Here is a 22,193-nt window from a genome sequence, read left to right on the forward strand (position 1 = left end):
TCATATATCTTCTAAAAGTAACTAGATTGGTGTGAGGACAAATTGCACAAGCAAAGCTAAAAGTATCCGTGACCACACATTCAGATGTTCATTATTTCAATGAACAAAATAGAAAAAACTTAAACGCACTTGAATATTTATGTGCTTTGTCATCATCCTTACCTTCTGCGTCTCATCCTTCTTCTCCTGTTTAAGGATGTCGGTGAGGTTTATGAGCTTCTCCATAGCCTCCACCTGTCTGCTCAGGTGTTTGAGGTACATTCCACAGGCCCTGCAGTAAGCCTCTAACAGCAGCCCAAACCTCTGGCTCACTGTTTTATTGTGCATTTCTGACCTGTGTGGAAGCCACATAGAGAAGGATAAGACAGAGTGAGAAGCAGAGACGCAAGACGAGTTTTTAGTCTTCTGGAAATGTACATAAATATGAAGAAACAACAGTCTGAAAGGTGACTCACTTGAGATGCCAGAAGAAGAAATGTCCTATCCTCTGATTGGTCAGGGCCTTTTTGAGGAGAAAGCGGGCCAGGGGATTGTCTAGATACTGCTCATATTTTAATACCTTAAACAGGAGGAGAGAGAGGGAAGGTTGGAAGGAAAGAACAAGATGCACAGAGGAGGCTCAGATTAGTCATTTCACACTCTGTGATGTCTCCCCACCATGGAGTCTCTGTACACTGAGCACAAAATACAACCTGAGGCATAACACACAAGAAAGTCTTCAGCAAAAAATGAGCAAGCAAAGCAAAAGCTACTTTCCAATAAAGGCGTTCTTGAGGACACTTAGGCTGAAGAATGTTATTCTACAGTCATCTTGTGCGAATTTCAGATGTTCTATATCTTTGTTTTTAAACTTCTGTATATTCAATAGGCCAGACTGATTCCACCTACCTGTACAAGCTGGATTAGATACTGGGACAGTTTATCATCAGTCAGGTATTTGTCAAGGCAGCGGACAGCAAAGTGTCTGACCATGGGGTCTGGATAGTTACAGTCCAGTAGCTCCATGGCCTGCTCAGGACGGATAGATGGCCATTCCTTTAACAGACAGTACATCTGGAAAAGACACAAATCGAGAACTAGGAGAAAATGCATATCAGTGACAGACTTATTTAAGTGGATTGAAATTTTATTAAGAGATGGAAAACATCCCAGCGATCTTAAATGAAATGCATTTATGCTCTGTACAGTACCCTTGAAAGCTTGTGATTTTGCATGCTACAGCTAAGTAGCTAAAATGGAGTGTAAAAAGTCCATTTGGTCTGCATTTTCACAGACACGTATAAACAAAAAGGAGGTATGTCCTTGCCATTTATCAGACACAGATCATATATAAGTATGTTTACACAACAAGCATGTATGAATGTCATGGCATTACCTGTGCTACTTCATCTCTGGAATTCCATTTCACAGCAAGAAGGATCTTGGGGAGGATCTCAGGGATGTTCATGCAGTAGTGCCTGGTCGAGAAAGAAAAAGGGCGCATGTGTCATCTGTTACCCAGCTTCAATCGCAACCAGTTGTTTTTACATATCTACATCCAGCAAGTACATGTAGAGTGTTCAGCAAACTAGATTGTGCATTTACTTGTAGATATGTAAGACTCTGACCTGTGAATTTGATGCCATTCTACACAGCATGGCCATGACAGAAAATAGCACTTCAAGAGTCATATGGTAAAGCAGTGTGGTGTTGCGTCTGTGGGCAGGGTAATTACCTGTGTCGCCAGAGAAAGTCTTTCTCCTGTTCAGTGATTTCTGACAGAGGGTCCCTGTTACTCAACTGCCTTAGCTGCTCAGTGTCACTCTCTGTCAGGGCGTGATCTCTGGCCACACGATTGCTCTGAAACACCACAGAAATGAAACACTGTGAAACACTACATTATTACATAACCAGCATTAAGCATCTACATGAAGCAGTCATTACCAAGCTGTTAAGCTGCAGATAAACTCATTATACAATCACAACAACAGACAAAATAAACAAAAATACAGGTTCATGCCAGGGGCTTTGAGACTGGCTATTTAAAATGAGTCATCACAGAGAAGCTTAGTAGCAGCCGATGTTTATCACATTCAGTACAGCCAGAAAGCATCATTTTCCACATGTAAATAAACTGCAAAGTGTATTAATGCTTGTAAAACAAAAGAAAGTCTGCAAAACAACACAAACTATATTGTAAACTGAGCTGCAGAATAACAAACCGATTGTGAAATGTTTCCAGTAGATCCTGAGACCAAGCCAGATAGCAGCTGGAACACAATGCAGCCAGATGCTGTGCACATTGGTCTTGAGGCTCAGGCGCTTAACAACCCTGACAATGCCCTCTAATCCTGAATTTGAGCTTTCCATTTTTGGTCATCAGTCTGATAAGCCAAGTGTTAAATCTGTAGAAAAGTTCTTTTGTCCCCTGCCCAATCATCCTCCTTAACAAAAACAAGCCTGATTTCTGACTGTACAAACATGATGCTAATTTAGATTTTAATTATGCTTGAGACAGGATCAAATAATTTTCTGGTCAGGATCAAGCCAGAGGATATTATCATCGCACCACGAGTTGGGCACTCCTCACATTTGACACACACATCATGAATAACTAAACACATCATCTCACACCATTCACATCCTCTCACATGTCACAGTAACTCCAACCACATGCTGTATTAACACATCAGAAGGCATGGTTCTCATGCCACACACCATTATTTATAAATCTGATAAGACAGAGCACCATCTACACCAACATGAATAACTGAAGACAGTAACTTACACTAGCACTACAGAGTCGGACAAAAAATGTTGAGGTTTCTCAAGTTTGGAGAAATCGGCACTTAATTTCAATCCAGTTGTTCAAAATGAAAAAAGTGTGTGCTATATGAAGCTTTCAACATTGGTCATTTTTAGTACTCGGCCGGGTGAAGCTCCCCCTTAAGCAGTCACTTTCGGGTCCTCACATGTCACTGTCAAAATGTCTTACATGTCCATACACAAGTCTCACGAACAGGAAATTCAAACACCTTCAATAATATCTTCATCTGCACTTTGTAATTGTGTATTTGATACATGTTAAAGAAAAACAAATACTTGAGCTCTGTCACTTGAAAAAATAAAATGGTTATTTTTAGTGAAATGTTGAAGGTGGAGATATATTATGTGTCTTAGTACTGTAACTAAGGTACTCGACCTTATTGCTCGATTTCACACTCTCATCCATCCGCCACAAACAGAATTTTGTAACGTTCTCCACACATACACAACCCTTACATTCCTATCCTCATGCAAACTCAAACCAGCAAGCTCCACACTGGTCTCTGAGATGTCAAATTAAGAGGCACGTACAGATATGAAACCGTGAAAACATCGGGTGGTGGGGTTGCCTTGATGCAGTTTCAGTGTGTATGTTTAAAAACACAGAAATACAATTTTAAAAATCTAATATTAAGTTAACTTAGAACAGTATCTTTGGGGTTATTTTTTTACACTGTATATTGCTGAAGGACCTCATCTCACACTCTGTTTATAACGCTCTGTTTTAGCTTGTGTTCTCTTTAAAACGCCCACAAATGCCCAATCTACTCTCACCGGTCAGCTGGACAATGTTTGTTACAAACTGTTAGTCCAGATTCTCTGAGGACACAGGAACTAGAAGCAGTTGGCTGGCAACAAAACTCCAGAGGTCAACTGCACGTGTAGGAAACAGAACTGAACAGTGAACAATACAATTCATGCAATGGCATCTCTCAACATTGCAGCTATGACATAGCTCAGGTCTGTGGCCATTCAATCAAAGCTAATGGTTACATGAACCACACTAGCTGCACAAGGTGCTAACACAAAGTATCAGTATTATAATTGGGCATTCTTACTAATGTGGGGACATTGCCATCAAAATCAAAAGTAATATAATAAGTCTTAAGTTGCTCAGATGTTGGGAGTGCAGGTGATGAAGTGTAATCTAAGTCACAAATCATGGGTCAGAGTCGAAGATTTGACCGTGTTCAAATGTTAAAGATCTTCAAAAAGAATCACCAAGAGAAGTCAGCATTCGGTGGCAGCAGGATTTACAGTCGACATAAATCCAGGAGTAGTTCTTAACAGTGACAACACCCCAGGAAGAACCAAAGATACTGAGCTGGGCATCATCTTTTATGCTGTGAGAGTTGGTCATATCATATGATAAGAGTGACAGTTTTGAGACCATCATACTTTTCTAAATCAGTGAGATCATGACATCAGCTTATCATATTTCACCCCAGATCACTCCCTTCAGAGGACATTAGGTTATCATTTGGTCATGTTATTCAGAGAATATGTCCAGACATGTTCCAATTTTTTGCTCCACATCTTACCCTTATTATATTGTGATCGATTTCATGCATATGATACCTTTATGTATCGTTATGTTTTTAATATATTTTAAAAGTTATAATACCTTATGTTTACACCATTATGTTTTGAGTACACCACATATCATTTTCTACAGAGCATGTGATTTGTTTTCACACCAAAGTTACAGTTTATACTTTGTGACCTTCTGGCTGTGTGTGTGTGTGTGCGTCCTCCACAGATACACACCATACTATCAAAACATACTAGAATATTCATCATTATGTATTTTATACATATATGTTAACTCTATTCTTCAGTTTAACAGCATTCCCCTAATTATGTAATCTTTTACTTTTAGCACATACCCAAAGAATATTACACTACAAATGATGGCATTAGAACTTGCTGCTTCAGCCAACAACAGAAGATTTGGTGTGCTGAGACATTTTAGAGTCAGCAAAAGTGGCTCTAGCAAGGAAATAATTGCAGATTGTGAGACAGGTGCTAATTCTCTGTTTGAATCTGGGGGGTGGGGAGGGTGGGGTGCAAATGTGGTAAATGGTGACATGGATAAGTAATAGAACAAAAGCTTAAAATTGAAACCCAACACTTCAAGCAGGTAAGGACCAGTGTGATCTGTGGTAGAGAATGACCACCTTTGGCGAGGAGTTTGAGCTTTGTAAATTTGCACACCTTTAACATGCACAAAAAAGCTATAGCATAACACAGATAAGGGGAAACCCCAAAAGTAGAGTAAGGGCCGTTTAAGAATTGTAGCTTAAATTACCTGTCCTGAGAGGTTGTAGTTAAACCCCAGCTCCCTTGAGATGGTCCAGTTTGCATGATCTTCTACTGCATTCATGTCTGGGTATTTGACTGGACTACTAAAGTGGTCAAACTCCAGCTCCAGACATGGGGTTTCCTGGATAATATAGAATTTTCAATATTATCAGATTTGTACAATATTATAATTTACACAAACAGTCAAACTCCCAATCAAATGTGAAAACCTGTCACCTTCTTATGCTCCATGTTTTGTACAATAATGTGAAAAATAATTTTGTTTTTCAGTTGTCTTTTGCTTACACAACCCAATGATAAATTTAAATACCTTATTGGGGTTAGATCCAGTGACTCCTATGGGGTTGAGGAGGTCTTCCAGTCCGTGAGGAACGGGCCAGAGGTTAAGAGCCATTTTGTTGGCCACCAGAGTGTGAGTATAATCAAACAAGTTGATATTACCCCAAGCTAGTGGACAATGCTCCTGGGAAACAGAATAGACACAAACACAGAAAAAATGAGTTTGATTATTTCACAGACTTTGAACAAGAAAATACGCTGTAAAGTCATACTAAGGTTTTCTCACTTGTGCCCTGAAGATGCAACACAGACTTATGGTAATTATCAAAAAAGGTTAATGCAATACTCAAATAATAAGAAGTAATACATCTGCTTTTGTAAAACAAATTCAACGGAGCTCAGGCAACATATTCACAAGCAAGCTTATTGACAACCAAACAGAATCTCAAATTTCCCTGCTTTTCATATCTTCAGATACTTAATTTGTCTCATATTGTTGAAACTCTGTATGGGTTGGGGATATTAGTTAGTTTCCAGTTTCAAAAGGTATGTTTTGCTCTTGGTTAGACAGACAGAGGAGATGCTCATTGGTGAATGCCCTGTATGCACCTTCTGTGTACTAGTTTGCAGTTTGTTGATATCCTGTACACGTGGTCTTTTACGAGGTTTTTAAGATTTTTGAGGATTGGTAAAGGTTTCATTGTGTTGTTCTGTTTTCAGTAACAACTAACCATTTCTAATCCATTTTAGTGAGGACTGAATCCTTTTGTCAAACATTAAATAAGTTGCCCACTTTATAACGACAATACATTACGCATCCTGACAGACTATATATGTGTACTTCAATGCCTTTTTATGGTGCAATGGATTCATGATCCTCAGTCTTCATTTCCATGGCAGAAAACAAATCAATTTAACTGTGCCGTTTGTGTTAAATCAAACTTGTAAACCCACACAAAGGCAACAAAAATGTAGATAACATCTTAATCGTCACAGTGAGTTTTTACTAAAGGTCAGCAATGGAACCAGGTGACAAAGACCGAGACAGCAGCAGACAGAGTTACATGAGGACAGCCAGTCAAAACGCACCTATTTATAGTGAGTGCTGGAACAAAGGGCTGCTGTAGAAAAGTGTTTATCTTTAATTCAGGTGGGGCATGAAAGAGCATCCGCTAACCTGACCTCAACCTAGCATGGCACAGCAGGAGACAGGACTCACCCCAGGTGTCTGTTACAATATCCATGTCTGGCATTCATTGATACACTCCACACTCGCGCACACACACACCTCTGTTGTCCAGCTTTTCCACCAGAAGGAGATGGAAGAAAAATGAACCAGTATAAGTGCACCAGATGTGGTGAGTTTTTAGTTCCAAAAAATTTCACAAGAGTTTGAGGAACAACAATTAACAACTATTTCACAAAATCCCCTCATTGTAGCTTGCACGAGCACAGCATATTCTGACATGAATGGAAAAGTCTCTTCTGCTGATGTTTTCTGCCACCACAGTGCCCATGGCTGATTAGTAATTAAACAGAACCAAAGACGATACCACAGCTTCCATTCACCTTGGACATATATACTCAGACAGACTGACATGCAGGGCAGAGGAGCTGCATACACTAAGCACAGGCACACAAAAGAGGCACTGAAACATATAAGTGCTTCCAGGATGGAATAGCATGCCATTGTTCAGGCACAAGTCATCAGCTATTTGTCATCCTTAGCTGGTGATAACAACAGCACTGTCTGGCTGATATCGTTTACTCTTACTGGCATTAGGTAAATATGTATTCCAATATGGTTTTGTTTGGGCTCCACTATACATTATTTTTGCCTTAAAGTATTTTCCCTTTTTAAATGTACCAAAGTACTTAATTCAACTGTTTTAACATTGCTGTTACCATGAGTATTTTACTTCTTCATAGATATACCTAACTGATATTCAGACAGCCTAGCATTTGTCTTTTTGCAACTGAACCTCCACCAATTGTGAACTTAGGGTACACTGTGGGCTCCTTGCCTTCACTGTGTTCTATCATACCTCTTTGGCTCCCTTTCTGCCTTTCACAGAGCAGATGGAGAGGCACAGTCTGGCAGCACGGGGGATGTCTGGGATGTACATATCATAGGTGAGCCACTCATTCCACCTGTAGGAAGAATAACGGGGATACAAAGACAATTAGATAAGCTAAAAAAAAAAGAAAATCTCACTTGCAGGCCTGTAAGTCAACCTATCACCAAAAGGGGCAACAAACTACTATTCTTCTAGGTAAAAAACAAATGTTGTTGTATCCTGTTTTATTGTGTTAACAGAAGACTGCTCCACAAAGCTATAAGTGAGAATCAAGACAGCTTGAACAGTAATATAATACAGCAGGTTAGTGTTACCATCCACCCCCTAAACTGTTAACTTACCCTCCTGCCTCTGCTTGCTTGATGTAAATTAGAGGTGTAGATTGACTACAGGACTATTTCAGCAAAATACCATGAAACTGTATCAAAGTTACACTCACTTCCATTATTAGGCATCCTATTTGTTAATCACTGCTGCAATAATTATTTATATTTTTATGAGGTCCAATGTTGTGAATTAAGAATATTTATTTCTTTTACAGTAGTTAATTACCTGGGATTGGAGCAGGGTACCCTCTGTGTGTTGACATTGTCACACATTTGCTCCCCTCCATGGTATATGCCTGTCCTCACATATATCTACACATAATGAGGGGAAGCAAAATGGATCAAAGAGAAAAATTAAGCAGAGGATAACAGTGACAACAACAACAAAATACAACAATATCACTCTAAATTCCACATTTTTTTCAGACACTGGTGTATACTTCAGAAGTAAAAGCTTGCTGGCCTGTAACAGCTGTCAAATTAAATGTTCAGTGCTCTTACATGGCATGCAGTCTGGCAGTTCAGTTACATTTACAAATATGATTCCTGACAGCAAACCAACATGAGCTATCAGTACTGCTTTCCTTCTGTCAAAGTCTTTGTTCACATGAAACCTCAAATGATGGTTTTGTTTCAGCAGGACATTAGGAAATTAGAAGAAGGGACATGGTGCACAGCCGAAAAAACACTCAAAACACATCTTAATTTCGCATACTTACGCATGTACAGAGATTCCTATTGTTGGTGGCCTACAACACTATAATAAATATCACTCTCGTGTTTTGTTTTGGTTTTTGGTTAATAAAAGGTCAGTCCTCATACTTTGCCATCTACCATTCATATCAGCATAATATAAATGGAATGCAGAGTATTGGAGCTGAGGATCACTGTTTAATGTGATCGATCTCAACAGACACTGGTGTATTTCTGTAAGCACTGTGTGTCCCCACCTTGTCAATGTCCCGTATATTGACGTTAACATAGGTGGCACAGAGGATTCGTATTCGCAGAGTCCCGTTGATGGTCCAAAGCGACTTGGCAGCTGCCTCACCATTCATATACGACGTTGCCGTGGAGATGCGTCGAGAGTATGACGGCATGACAAAGTTGTCTGTAGGCAACTGGGTGTACAGGCTGTCCTTAGCCATTAGCATCAGGTTAGGCATCCTGCCCAGCATGATGCAACTACGGATATACTAGAAGGAGAGACAGAGAGGGGAATGATGGAGAAGGACAGTTAGTAGAAAGTCTGCACAGAGCTGCTAGAGTTACACCGTGTGCTTGGTGTAACCAATGATGTCAATTGGTGATTTTCCAGCAGCAGCTGAGTGACCGTGGAGGAAACAGTGACACGTATGTCTTCCTTTGATCTGGGGGAATTTCTCTGAGTATGAGTTCACAAAGTTACACTGTCAATGGTTCCAGTGCTTCATTGAAAACAATGGTGACATTTTAACATATCCACAAACTTACAATGAACAAAGGATGTGAAACAGACTATTTGATACTAATCCCATACTCTATTTCAGTTTTGGAGACTGCATAAGTTGACATCATTTGACCACAGTAAATATACTGATGGGTTTCTGTGGACAGACGCCCAAGCTATGCTTGACCCTATTTCATTTAAGTCTTCTCTACTGTTCATTCATGTAAGTCAGCAATGGTGAGTCAGTTTTATTTCAGCAAGACTCAGTCAACTGTCCAATTACATCAAGACCGTAAAGTACATTTAATTTCTTTACAGAACATTTTCTAGGTTTTAATTAACTGGGAATGCTCTACATATATATTTGTCCATCTATGTCTTACCTTGTACTGGCTGATGGGGTACTTTTCCAGCAGGTACTCATCACAGCCACAAACTTTGAGGATGTATTTACCCTGATACTCCTGAACGCACATCTTTAGCTGCTCTGGGGATAGCAGCATGCTGCGTGTCTTCTTACGAATGGCCTCTGCAATCACCTTTAGGACAACATACATACAGACAGCCTACATTAGAGACTTATAGGACAGCATTTATTATGCAACTGTTTTACTGAATAGGACAGTGTGTGCTTGGAGTTGATACACTAACAGTGATATCTTTCAGGGTTTTCACATTGAAACTACAAATTAAAGCAGTATGTATAAAAGCTGAAATGAAGCATTGATTTTCTTTTCATCTTAGTAGATATTCACCCCACCTGTTCAGGCACACAGTCGTGGTTGATCTTCAGTGTGTACTTTTGCTTGTCATTGTTCGGAGAAACAATCACCCATATTACAACAATAATCTGACCTACAAAAAGACAGACAAGCAGATATGGAGGCAGAGAAAAAAAAGAATCAATAAAACATATTTTCCTGAAGCAGCAATGCAGAAACAGTATCCAAACATTAATTATTCTAAGGTCTGGGGTTACTGAATCGAGTATTGTGCTTCTTTTGTATTGTTTTCATACAATAGTGTCACTTCAGTAGCTCTTGAATCAATCCATCGATTGCTACTCTCATTTCTATAGATCAATTGTAAGGCTGTCTGGTAGTGATTAGGTATGATGGGGGGTAAAAATGTTTACCCGCTCCATCCATGTTGTTCTGCTGCTCTATTTAAGAATTTTATTTGTGCATAACTCTCAGAACTAGAATTACTGCCTTGTGGTGTATTCCTCTGCCAAACACTCAACTTGCAGTTTACATGTATGTATGCATATATATATAGATAAGACTTGGAAGTGTAGAAGTTCATGGAGAGAAAAAAAAAATCCGTGTTTGTGTTCACATGTCTTGCCAATATTGATTCTGATAGAACCATAAGTTGTAGCAACAACAGCAGACAGTGCTTGAAACATGGATTTTGCTGCTCTAAAGACTCTAAGACACGAGTACTTCAAGCACATCTTCAACCTGGCAGCACAGAGTACTTCACCAGTCACTACAGTTTCAAGGTGGACACCCAGGATTAGCCTGAACAATTCAGTGCTGGACCAAATGTAAAGTATGGCCACTATTCCTCCTCTCCTTTCGCTGAATTATGGTATTGAATAAAGGTATTTCTGCAGAATGTTGCGCTGCTATTGTGACCTTTGACCTTCTAGATCTATAATCTCATCACTTCGTTATTTCATTCCATTATGCACTTGCGGAAAACTGTGTCATAATTAGTGGATGAATTCTTGAGTTATGGCCAAAACATGGTTGGCCACATCCTCTGACCACCAGATTCTAATGAGGTCATTCTTGAGGTTAAATTAACACTTCTACCAATTTAAAGATATTCCCTGAAGGCGTTTCTTATTTATTGTGCTCATAGGAATGGAGCAAGCTGACTGACGTAAGGACAACCAAAATACATAATGCCTCAGCCATTAAATATTAATCATAAGTTTGATCAGGCAAGCAACAAAAAAACGAACTAACAAAATAAACATAAAGTACTATTCACACTAGTTCTTTTCTTGTTTCTAAAAAACCCCTAAGAAACATCCTGTGAAACTGGTTAGATCAACGCTGAAGCAAGAAAGAAATAGACAAAAGCTGTTGCCTACCTTTGTCCAGCTTGCTATAGATGTGTTTGGGAAGTTCCTGTGTCGATTCTACATTGGGTGGGTAAACATAGAGCGCTCTACTGTGAGGCCCACTGGCATCCCTCAGCTCCACAGAGTCTTTACAAACATTCAGGATGTTTCTCCTGAAGTCCTGAACCTCAGGGTCCTTCACAAGGTCAAACTCACACACTGGCATACCAATAGCAAAACCTAACGGGATATAAAGAAAAAAAATGTGATTTTTTTTTTAGTCTTTCAGGGTAATTTTGCTTATACCCTTTAGTTTATTGGTTCAGCCTAATAACAGATCTCTGATCGGTTCCTTCAAATGTCAGCTTCAGTTGTAGATAAATCTATCATGTATTCTACTTACTTTGCTTTCGAAAAGAAAACGTATTAAATCTGTTAAATGAACATCAGCAACTACTTCGACCAACTATAAGTATGCAGTAAATCAAAAAATAAACAATAAATATTTTTTTAAATAACTATTCTACAAAAGAACTAACAATATAAGAGGAGAAGAACTTCTCACCAATCTCTCTATTGAGGATCTTTTCCTCTCTGTTGCCAACTGGTTCAATGACCTTGAGGAAAGGCTGGAAGAGCCGGAGGTCACACAGCCTCCGAGTCTCATCATAGAACTCCTCCCGCTCTGCTTCCTGCAGGAACGCAACAAATAAAAAGGTTGCGTTCAATATTCCACTTTCTCTATTTCATGAAGGTCAGTGATGAATCGCTGTAAGAGCTGGCAGTCTTCCTACAGGTACAGAATGGACGTTTTGAAAAAGCAGAAAGCATGATGTATTTTAAAGTATTTCCAAAGCTAAAATTGTCTCTGTTTTATAAAACCTTCCAATCACAACATAGTGGGTTTCTCTGCAATCTTCTCAAAGCCAGAGAAGAACAGCATCTGATAAGTTTTATAGAGCTTTTTTTTCTCTCAGCAGTGAAGGCTATCTGAAAGTGTCAGACACATTTTTATTCTCCAGTAAGAACAGCTGTCTGGGGGCATTACATACAAGTGTCAATGATGGACTTTCATTAAGTTTATTTATTCAGCTGGAGACATCTACCTACCAGACATTCAAACTGAAACAGAAAAGTCTCACCTGTGTAACACTGACAAAGATGTAGGATGTCTCCTCCTGTAAAAGGTGATGGAGGGGATATTTTCTAGCCTCCTTAAACAGCTCATGCTTGATGGTAATGAGCGTGGCCTCACGGAGACACTCCAGGGTCAGAATCATCCCGTTGGGAAGCAGGCAGTCCACCAGGATCCTGAAGTCACATCACACAATGTTACACAATGTTGGTGACAAACATAATAACAAAAACATAGTTGTGTGAACTGTGGAGAACATTTTACATGCAATAATATTAAATTGCCAAGCTAATCAGGTCCTCATGTACACACACACAAAAAAAACACATGCATTTGTATCCACAACAGAATCCAGCATGTCATACCTCGGAGGCATCAAGTGGATGCCCCATAGCTCCCCTGAGGATGGCCTGGGAGGCATCTTCCTCTGTGTCTCTCAGCTCAGTCACACAGTTAAGCTGCAGAGCACAACCTGAAAGGAAACATCACTTAAAAGCAGCTTGGACTCTTACAGTGTAAAGCTCAGGTTGAAAGCCATGTTCAGCTGAAGGGCGAGTGGTGATACTGATGAAAACAACCGAGTAAATACATTTTTCTTTTTAGACTTATAGTGTTGCTTATATATCAATTTAGTCAAAAGCTGGATACACAAACTGATACATGTTGATCAAAAGTGAATGTGCACCATACTCAAAATACCCACATTGTTTGTGTGCCTTGTGACTTTAGAAACTCCATTCAGCAACTTTATTTTAAGAAAATAGAAATGTAATAGTGACCTAATTAGGCAATTGCAGCTTTGCTCATTTAACAGCTGTTTTTTTTTTTTTAATCTGGCAAATCTATTTTAAAAAAGCTGCCAATGACGAATCTGACAACTTTTGGCCCAATGTGAGCTGAACTTTGTTGAAGAATTGCCAGTACTTCTCATTGGTTCTGTGTTTCTACTAACAAACTGTGATTCAGGCTCAGCTGTGCTCACTGAGTTAAAGAGAACGAGCATGTTCAGTCAAACACACTGCTGCAGAGCAAAGACATAGTCAGTGACTAACTGCAGAGAAGCATAGAACTGGCACACTTTAGTCCTTCTTGTCACTCAAGAGTATCTTACACTCAGGGGGTACATAAGGCTCTTTTTTTTTTAGATATATGACTCATATTTTATTACAGAATGTTACTGTAAACCCACACTAAGTAATTGGACACAAAAAAAACATCACATCATCACAAATGCATAGACAGCATGGGCTTGTATCTCAAGGCATGTGTAAAACAAGAGACCTGACTTCCCCAAAGCAAGAATACAGTTAAATACTTAAGAGGAAGCTTTACACTTGTGTCTTTGTGCATGCATTTAAACCAAAAGTAAAGTAGTGACTCTCCTGTCACACCAGTTTTCCACTGGTCTCTCGAAAATGAATTTTAATTCATCAAGTAAAGCATGCCAGTTTGCTCTAACAGAGACATAAAGTGAACTTCATCCTCTCCTACAGAAATCATCCTACAAAACTTGCAGTTCATTTGTTGGAAAGTCAAACCTTAGATCTGGTATATCATTTGCTAAACTTCATGAATACTGATACATGATTTTAAGGGTAACTCAGCAACTCCAGGTGGCACGATTATTTTAGAAGTCTTGATACTGTAGGAGTGACAAACAAATAGATAAAGCATTTCACTGGAATATGCATGAGACATTTATTCAGCTGATGTTGACCCGTCTTTCTGTTCAGATCCTGTTTAATCTGAAAAAGTCCTCTACTCCCTCAGCCTTAGCTGGGTGCCTTCACTGATAGTACTCGACACTAAACACAAACACAAAGGAAGGGCCTGCCTTTTTGGGAATTCTGCCAGGCCAAGTGGCCAACTGATACTCTAATGGTGAGATCAAATCCAGCAAAAGTCCTGCATCACAACCCTTCCAAGCCAAACGTGCTATAGTGTAAGTCTCATACCACTGTGACCAGTAATCAAGTTGTAGCAGCCTGAAACAAGATACCTGTTCTCCACGAATCAATACACCCACACCTGCTATAACATTAGAAAGTCCTGCAATGATGACCGCATATTAACCGCACCAAAGTCACTTAGACCTGCATTCAACCCTGGTCAGCTCAAGGGTAGAACGGCCTAGACTGGCTCAGACCTCTGAATCTCTGCCCACAACTGAGTGTCCTTCAGCAATTTAGAAAGAATTAAGTGATACTAAATGGAAATTCAGTCCAATTACCCAATTACTAGCTAAGAAAAGCCAGGTCAGACCCACATTGACCCATTCTAACACATTTACATCAGCAGAGAAAGCAGGTTTTGTTGCACATCAGTGTGTCCTTCCAACAGTAAATGGAATAAAGGTAGAAAGAAGAAAACATGTTAGAGGCAGGTGTATACAAAGGTCTTCTTACTCAGATACAAGTTGGATAAACATTTTTGAAGCCCTAAACTCATCTTTGTGTACCAATGTTATATTTTCAGATTTTTTTTTTTTTTGCATGAAAACAATCCCTTTCTGCCTCAAAATGGCAGTAATTCTACACTTCCTCTAGAATTCGCTGCTCTATTAAGTCTCTGCCTCTCTCCACTCACTGCACTACAGCACACCAGCTCACTTATGAAAAACTACTCTTTGCTACACCATGGAAAGTTGTAATAATGGAGCCATAGAGGTTCTAACTATAAAACGATTCTGAAGAATAACAATGACAGGTAAAGCTCCACCTTGCAAGTTGATAGGACTCGTTCTGTAAGCATGTTACTGTCACCATTACACTGCAGTTTCCAGGAGAAAATACTCAGCTATGGTGTTGACTGTTTATTTTTCCCATGTCTTCCAAACAAAAACACCATATGGACTGGACCCATATACTTCAAGTAATCCAAGCAGATCCTTTGCTTCAAAACAAAGGTAATCAAAGGTGACAGATGGAATTAAAGTCGACCTGGTATCTCTGAATATCTTTTTTTTTTCCCCTTTCATTCTACCTAAATATTTCTATTATACAAAAAACATACGACAACACAGATAGTACAGTTGAATAAGATTAAAATCAATGCTTTCAAATGATTAAAATTTTTAGTCAGATTAATCACAGGGTGGCTGTGGATTCATTTTGATTAATTACAATTATCATTAATTTTTCAGCTATATTAAGTGCATTTCATTTTGCTTGCGAAAATAGCCTCAAGAAAGAAGAGAATATACTTAAAACTTAACACTTAGGATGCTTATTAAACAAATTCAAAGGCTCATATTAAAAATCCCCGACTAACGCATGCCTAACGTTAATGTGGTTCTTTAAGCTGGAAGTGCTTTGGTAAAAAGAAAACTCCTTCCTGCAGAGTGTGCACATTATTGTATGTCGGTCGACTGTTCCGTTTTGGGGTTTGTTGTATTCAAATTTCCACTCCTGTAATGTTGCCTGGTTGTAGCTTAAATGGCACGAGGACATCGTTCTGCTCAACTCCAACACTTGACAGCATTTACTGTTTTGTGAGAAGTTAAGAATACATCGACGTTCAATTGTCAAAACTCCAGCTGATGATGATTATTTTGAAAAGGGCTACAATCCGTCGATAAATCAATCGGGCCCTACTGTTTACCATCTTCCATGTGGAGTTGCTTGGTTCTGCCACTACCGGCTCAACTGACCATTTACATGAGTGACTGCAAGTCTACTTGGGCAAACTGCAGCGAAATGCCTTGCCAAGACGTTTCAGGGATTTTGAGTGATTCTGCACTGCAGATGCATTAATTGCATTATAATTTTTAATCAGATAAATCACAATTATGGATTAATCTACATTAATTTTGACAGCCCTTAATTAAAATATTAAATATTTTCTCTCCATAAGTTAGATATACATACTAATACGTTTCTTTTCACTGTGGAGGGAGATGAACTTATCTTAATGTGCTTCTTGAGTTGTGAAATATTTTTTCGGTAATTAATGCTGACAATTATAATATGTAATCTACACCTAACCAACAAAAATATTAATTAAATGTCAGCTATATGATGAGCCAAATCATATTAGCAATTGACAGATTTTAATGCCAGTCAATACTAAGAACAATATTAAATCTGTAATTCATATTTCTCAAGTAAAATTACCCAAGAAAGAAATAGCTGGAATTTTACCAGTCTGGATTAGCTCACTCAATCTTCTGTCATGCAGTACTGGGAAACTAATGGTCTTTGGGGACTTCAGTGACACAACTACTTGAGACAGACTGGTAACGTCCAACACTCACAAACACAAAAACAACACAGTGACTCAACTGCAAATTGAGACACAGTGCTGGGAAAGTATGTGTTTGTGTGGGCACTTAGAAAATGACAACATTATGCATTCACTCCAGTGTCAGCCAACTGATGACCATTAACAAGTCCCAGAAAAACAATCTGAATGAAAATGAAGAATTCTCATCATCGTCATCATTGTTCATTAAACCAATATCCAATTTATTACAAGGAGTGTCTTGATCATTTGTACAGTGCAATTGTGGATGTTCCTCTGTCGAAGTTACATTAGCTATTGGCACTATATAAACTAAATATCAGAAATAAACGTAGAAATTTTGACCAAAAATAGCCACCACCAATATTAAAAAAAATAAAAAAAATCACATCCTCATGGAGTTTCAAGAGATTTCCTCACTTTTGTCTCATTTTACAGTATCAATATTACTCTCAATCCTGCTCTAGATAACAGTAGTCTAGGGATTAAAAAATTATTTTGTTCTCTGAGTCCTCGATCAGATGAATCTGTTTAGAGACCTGGCAAGATGCCCTCCAGTGCCATACTTTGGAAATATTCTGAGGGTCTGACTAAATGGGAGGGCACTTCCAGGACATGCCAGGAGGGTTCGACCTTTGTTGCCCTTAACCCTCTAAATCGAAGACGTCATCTCAGTTTATTAGTAATTCAAATAGGTGTGGTGTTGTGCTCACTGATGGCTGCTTCCTTGGTTGAAAAATAATCAACACAAACAGATACTTCTTTCTAGGCATGATTAAGAAAGGAGACACCATGTTCCTGTGCCAGAACTGAAAAACAGCCACAATACACACGTGGACAAAATTGTTGGTACCCCTCAGTTAAAGAAGGAAAAACCCACAATTCTCACTGAAATCACTTGAAACTCACAAAAGTAACAATAAATAAAAATTTATTGAAAATTAAATTATCAAAATCAGCCATCACTTTTGAATTGTTGATTAACATAATTATTTGAAAAAAACAAACTAATGAAATAGGGCTGGACAAAAATGATGGTACCCATAACTTAATATTTTGTTGCACAACCTTTTGAGGCAATCACTGCAATTAAACGATTTCTGTATTTGTCAATGAGCGTTCTGCAGCTGTCAACAGGTATTTTGGCCCACTCCTCATGAGCAAACAGCTCCAGTTGTCTCAGGTTTGATGGGTGTCTTCTCCAAATGGCATGTTTCAGCTCCTTCCACATATGTTCAATGGGATTCAGATCTGGGCTCATAGAAGGCCACTTTAGAATAGTCCAACGCTTTTCTCTCAGCCATTCTTGGGTGTTTTTGGCTGTGTGTTTTGGATCGTTGTCCTGTTGGAAGACCCATGACCTGCGACTGAGACCAAGCTTTCTGACACTAGGCAGCACATTTCTCTCCAGAATGCCTTGATAGTCTTCAGATTTCATCGTACCTTGCACACTTTCAAGACACCCTGTGCCAGATGCAGCAAAGCAGCCCCAAAACATTACTGAGCCTCCTCCATGTTTCACCGTAGGGACAGTGTTCTTTTCTTCGTATGCTTGCTTTTTGAGTCTATGAACATAGAGTTGATGTGCCTTACCAAAAAGCTCCAGTTTGGTCTCATCTGTCCAAAGGACATTCTCCCAGAAGCTTAGTGGCTTGTCAACATGCATTTTTGCAAATTCCAGTCTCGCTTTTTTATGAGTTTTTTTCAGCAGTGGTGTCCTCCTTGGTCGTCTCCCATGAAGTCCACTTTGGCTCAAACAACGACGAATGGTGCGATCTGACACTGATGTACCTTGGCCTTGGAGTTCACCTTTAATTTCTTTGGAGGTTGCTCTGGGCTCTTTGGATACTATTCGAACGATCCGTCTCTTCAATTTGTCATCAATTTTCCTCTTGCGGCCACGTCCAGGGAGGTTGGCTACTGTCCCGTGGGTCTTGAACTTCTGAATAATATGAGCCACTGTTGTCACAGGAACTTCAAGCTGTTTAGAGATGGTCTTATAGCCTTTACCTTTAAGATGTTTGTCTATCATTTTTTTTCGGATGTCCTGGGACAATTCTCTCCTTCGCTTTCTGTTGTCCATGTTCAGTGTGGTACACACCTTTTCACCAAACAGCAGGGTGACTACTTGTCTCCCTTTAAATAGGCAGACTGACTGATTATGAGTTTGGAAACACCTGTGATGTCAATTAAATGACACACCTGAGTTAATCATGTCACTCTGGTCAAATAGTTTTCAATCTTTTATAGAGGTACCATCATTTTTGTCCAGGCCTGTTTCATTAGTTTGTTTTTTTAAATAATTATGTTAATCAACAATTCAAAAGTAATGGCTGTTTTTGATTATTTCATTTTCAATAAATTTTTATTTATTGTTACTTTTGTGAGTTTCAAGTGATTTCAGTGAGAATTGTGGGTTTTTCCTTCTTTAACTGAGGGGTACCAACAATTTTGTCCACGTGTGTAGCAGCAACAAGCACAAATGAAAAGTTAAAGCTGACGTACATAAATGACAGCTCCCGAATTTTAAGTGAAATCTCTTCAAATTTCGCATGTTTCTTTGATCAAACTGAATGGAAAAAAAAACAACAGGGAAAAGGAAATGGTAGCATGGAGCAGTTGGAAATCCCACAAAGGGAGCAGTTCCCAGCTGGAGGAAACTGCAAACAAAAACTAAGTCTAGTCTGCGCAGTTAGCCCTGTTGCAAATACAAAATTGAATTGGGTATAGGAGTGAATTGAGAGAAGCCTGCATTAAGTATAAGAAGCAATAGTGAGAAAACAAAAGAACAGTACCGTCAAAATTTCAGACAATAATGCTTCAGCTGATGGAAAATTTTCCACCCAGTGAACGTTTAGAGTCACTATAGAGACACAAATATAGGAAATCAATCATGTATGAGAAAGAAAAACAGAAAACCACATTTTAAAAAGTGGGTTACTACTGAATAAGTACAAAAACAAGTCAAAACACAAAACTGTGAGTTAGAACAAACCAGCCACTGAGCAGTTCTGTGATCTGTGACCCTGATCAGGATGCAGCTAAGCACTTTAGGACAAAAGAGGAAGCTTCCTCACAACAGAGGATGTGGGGAGTGGGGAAACATTGGCCTAGGCACAAGCTTGCTTTAAATACTGCCACACAACAGTTGTGTGGGATAATCATGGCAGGTTGGCAAGATCAGACGTATGCTCAGTTACTGCACCACACACTTCAATATATTTGTGGTTAACCAAAGGTTTGGACAGTTGCACCACATTGCACAACAAAAGTGGTTACAAGGAAACACTTGCAAAACTGATTGATTTTCAGTTCCATTTTTTCTATTAAATTAGTTTTGCACTTTCATCTTTCAGCTTACAGGAAACATGAAAGCAGTACATGAAAAATGTCTACTGGAGAGTCAACAGAAGACGCGTGATTGAGAAAGAGAGATGGAAATGTGGAAATATACCTTAAAGAGACGCCCTCCTATTTAGATGATGGGACAGTTCCGCCCTTCATGTTTCACTCCATCTTCACCCTGTCACTGAAACATTTGTAGGGAGGAGAGGAAAATAGCTATAACATAAACAACATCTCACACAGTCAGCATCACTTCAAGTGATTCACACTGGCTAGCCGCAGGTTAGCTAACGTTAGGTGTTTGGGAATGACAGCTCAGAGATGACAACGACAACACATCGACTCCCTCATGTACAAAACAATGAAATGATCTAGAAAAGCAGTCCCCAGCCTCTCTAACCATGTTGCTTCTGCCGCGCTACAATACAAACATCGCTTTCGACTACCGTTCACCAGGTTTGAAACGGTTAAAGCTAGCTCTCTTGTTCACTAACGTCAGCTAGCGGCTAACGCTGTCATTCCTCTTGTTGGAAAACACGTTTCCTTCATTCCCAACAGGCCATACGTTCAATGAAAGCTACAAATATAGACTATTTAGCACAATAACATACCCTTTTGGGTTGGCGTTGCGAAGTGTTTGAGGACGCAGGGCAGAAAGGCTCTCCCCTGCTAATGCCAGCCAGCTAGCCTTTCAGCTAGCCAACCCCTCCGGTTCCCAACGGCCGGTTGGTGGCTCCCGGCGCCGGGCGAAGCAGCCTGTTATCTGTCAACTCTGCGCCAGCTCTCCGTGACAGCAGCCGTCACTCTGCACCGACAGTAAATCCTCTTGTGTGGGGGATTTTGAGTGGAGTTACAGAAAATGAAGAGAGAGTCGCATGTCCACTCAGACAGACTCCACCTGAGGATGTTGTGAGCAGCTGAACTGCTGGCCGACTGGACAAGTTGTGTTGCTGCGACAAAGCAGCCACGCTGTCTGTCTGGGCCCTCCCTTCCTCTGACACAAACACACCGAGGGGGAAACTGTGGGCTTCATCCGTGTCACATCTCTGTGGTTAGGCGTGTCGTTTCCATTAGGTCTCAAAACACAAAACCATACTGTTATTTCTAATGCATGTATCCTGACAGGACCGCCTCCAATCACCACAGTGAGCTACCAAAATAGACCATGAAATACCAGAAATGTTTTAGTGTTTGTGGGCGTGACTTGTTTTTGTAAAGTAGCTCATAATATGATAAGACATTTTACACACAGGGAGGAAAAGTCACACTTAACAGCAGCACGAAAAGACAGGCAACGAGAAAGATAAATAACTATTTAAAAGACACAAAATGTGTAGAAATAAAATGCATATATAGGAACCTATAACCATGTGTCACATATAGTATAGCCTAACATATGATGGTAGTGCATGAAAATGCAGTAAACAGGCTAGTTTGTTAAATACAACTCTATTGTGCACACAGGTTCTTCAAAGTATTTTACAGGCAAAGATAAGGATGACCAAAACGAGACAAGGAAATAGAAAAATTATAATAATGTAAATGATAAAGTATTCAATAAAATATAAAGAACTTATTTTAATTAAATAATTTGCAGAGTAAAACTCGCAGTTTAGACGCAATTTTATTAAACAAAACTTATGTGAAAGGAAAAAAATCCTACTTTTAAATGGTTAGTTGTGGACTATAGTAGCACTCACATAAATTTGACCACAGCTTTCTTGTTTGTTTGTTTGTTTGTTTGTTTACTGGTACTTTCAATGATTAGTTTTAAGGTTTCAGTAATATTGTTATGAGGTATTATCAAATAAGTAATCTAAATATTGAATATTATGTAGTAGGATGGATATAGATTATAGTGAGGAAATACTGATGTCAGTAATAATAATAATAATGAGTAATACACAATAAATAGGCTAATATACAAAGACAAAAATCACACTTTACAGCAGCACAACAGACAGGCAATGAAATAGATTTTTGAAACAATTTTAAAAAAAATTGTATTCATAAATTTAGAAAACAAGATGACAAAAAACAAACAAGAACAGCACTCACAGAGCGCAGTACTCTGCCAGGGCAGCTCAGTTGTATGAATTCCGACAAATATGTCTGCAGTGGTGGATCTGTGGTAAGACTGCAATCATGTGATAGTCAACAG

General features: G+C 39.2%; 1 protein-coding gene across 1 annotated transcript in view; it reads right to left on the minus strand.

The window, feature by feature from the left end:
• Window positions 1–21,186, minus strand: part of LOC110951491 (phosphatidylinositol 4,5-bisphosphate 3-kinase catalytic subunit alpha isoform-like) — a 31,510-nt gene extending 10,324 nt beyond the window's left edge. The window contains exons 1-18 of the mRNA XM_022194582.2: window positions 20,644–21,186; window positions 20,142–20,216; window positions 12,814–12,920; window positions 12,456–12,624; window positions 11,879–12,005; window positions 11,344–11,553; window positions 10,000–10,094; window positions 9,623–9,778; window positions 8,761–9,006; window positions 8,037–8,122; window positions 7,452–7,557; window positions 5,438–5,590; window positions 5,114–5,248; window positions 1,715–1,839; window positions 1,376–1,457; window positions 889–1,053; window positions 456–559; window positions 163–334 (exon numbers count right to left, since the gene is read on the minus strand). Of these exons, the coding sequence (XP_022050274.1) occupies window positions 163–334; window positions 456–559; window positions 889–1,053; window positions 1,376–1,457; window positions 1,715–1,839; window positions 5,114–5,248; window positions 5,438–5,590; window positions 7,452–7,557; window positions 8,037–8,122; window positions 8,761–9,006; window positions 9,623–9,778; window positions 10,000–10,094; window positions 11,344–11,553; window positions 11,879–12,005; window positions 12,456–12,624; window positions 12,814–12,869 (2,187 nt within the window). The 5' untranslated portion in view covers window positions 12,870–12,920; window positions 20,142–20,216; window positions 20,644–21,186. The remainder of the gene's footprint in view (window positions 1–162; window positions 335–455; window positions 560–888; window positions 1,054–1,375; window positions 1,458–1,714; window positions 1,840–5,113; window positions 5,249–5,437; window positions 5,591–7,451; window positions 7,558–8,036; window positions 8,123–8,760; window positions 9,007–9,622; window positions 9,779–9,999; window positions 10,095–11,343; window positions 11,554–11,878; window positions 12,006–12,455; window positions 12,625–12,813; window positions 12,921–20,141; window positions 20,217–20,643) is intronic.
• Between the last annotated feature and the right edge of the window lie 1,007 nt (window positions 21,187–22,193).

This window comes from Acanthochromis polyacanthus, chromosome 4 (genome assembly GCF_021347895.1).
Source record: "Acanthochromis polyacanthus isolate Apoly-LR-REF ecotype Palm Island chromosome 4, KAUST_Apoly_ChrSc, whole genome shotgun sequence".
In the NCBI taxonomy this organism is placed as follows: Eukaryota; Metazoa; Chordata; class Actinopteri; family Pomacentridae; genus Acanthochromis; species Acanthochromis polyacanthus.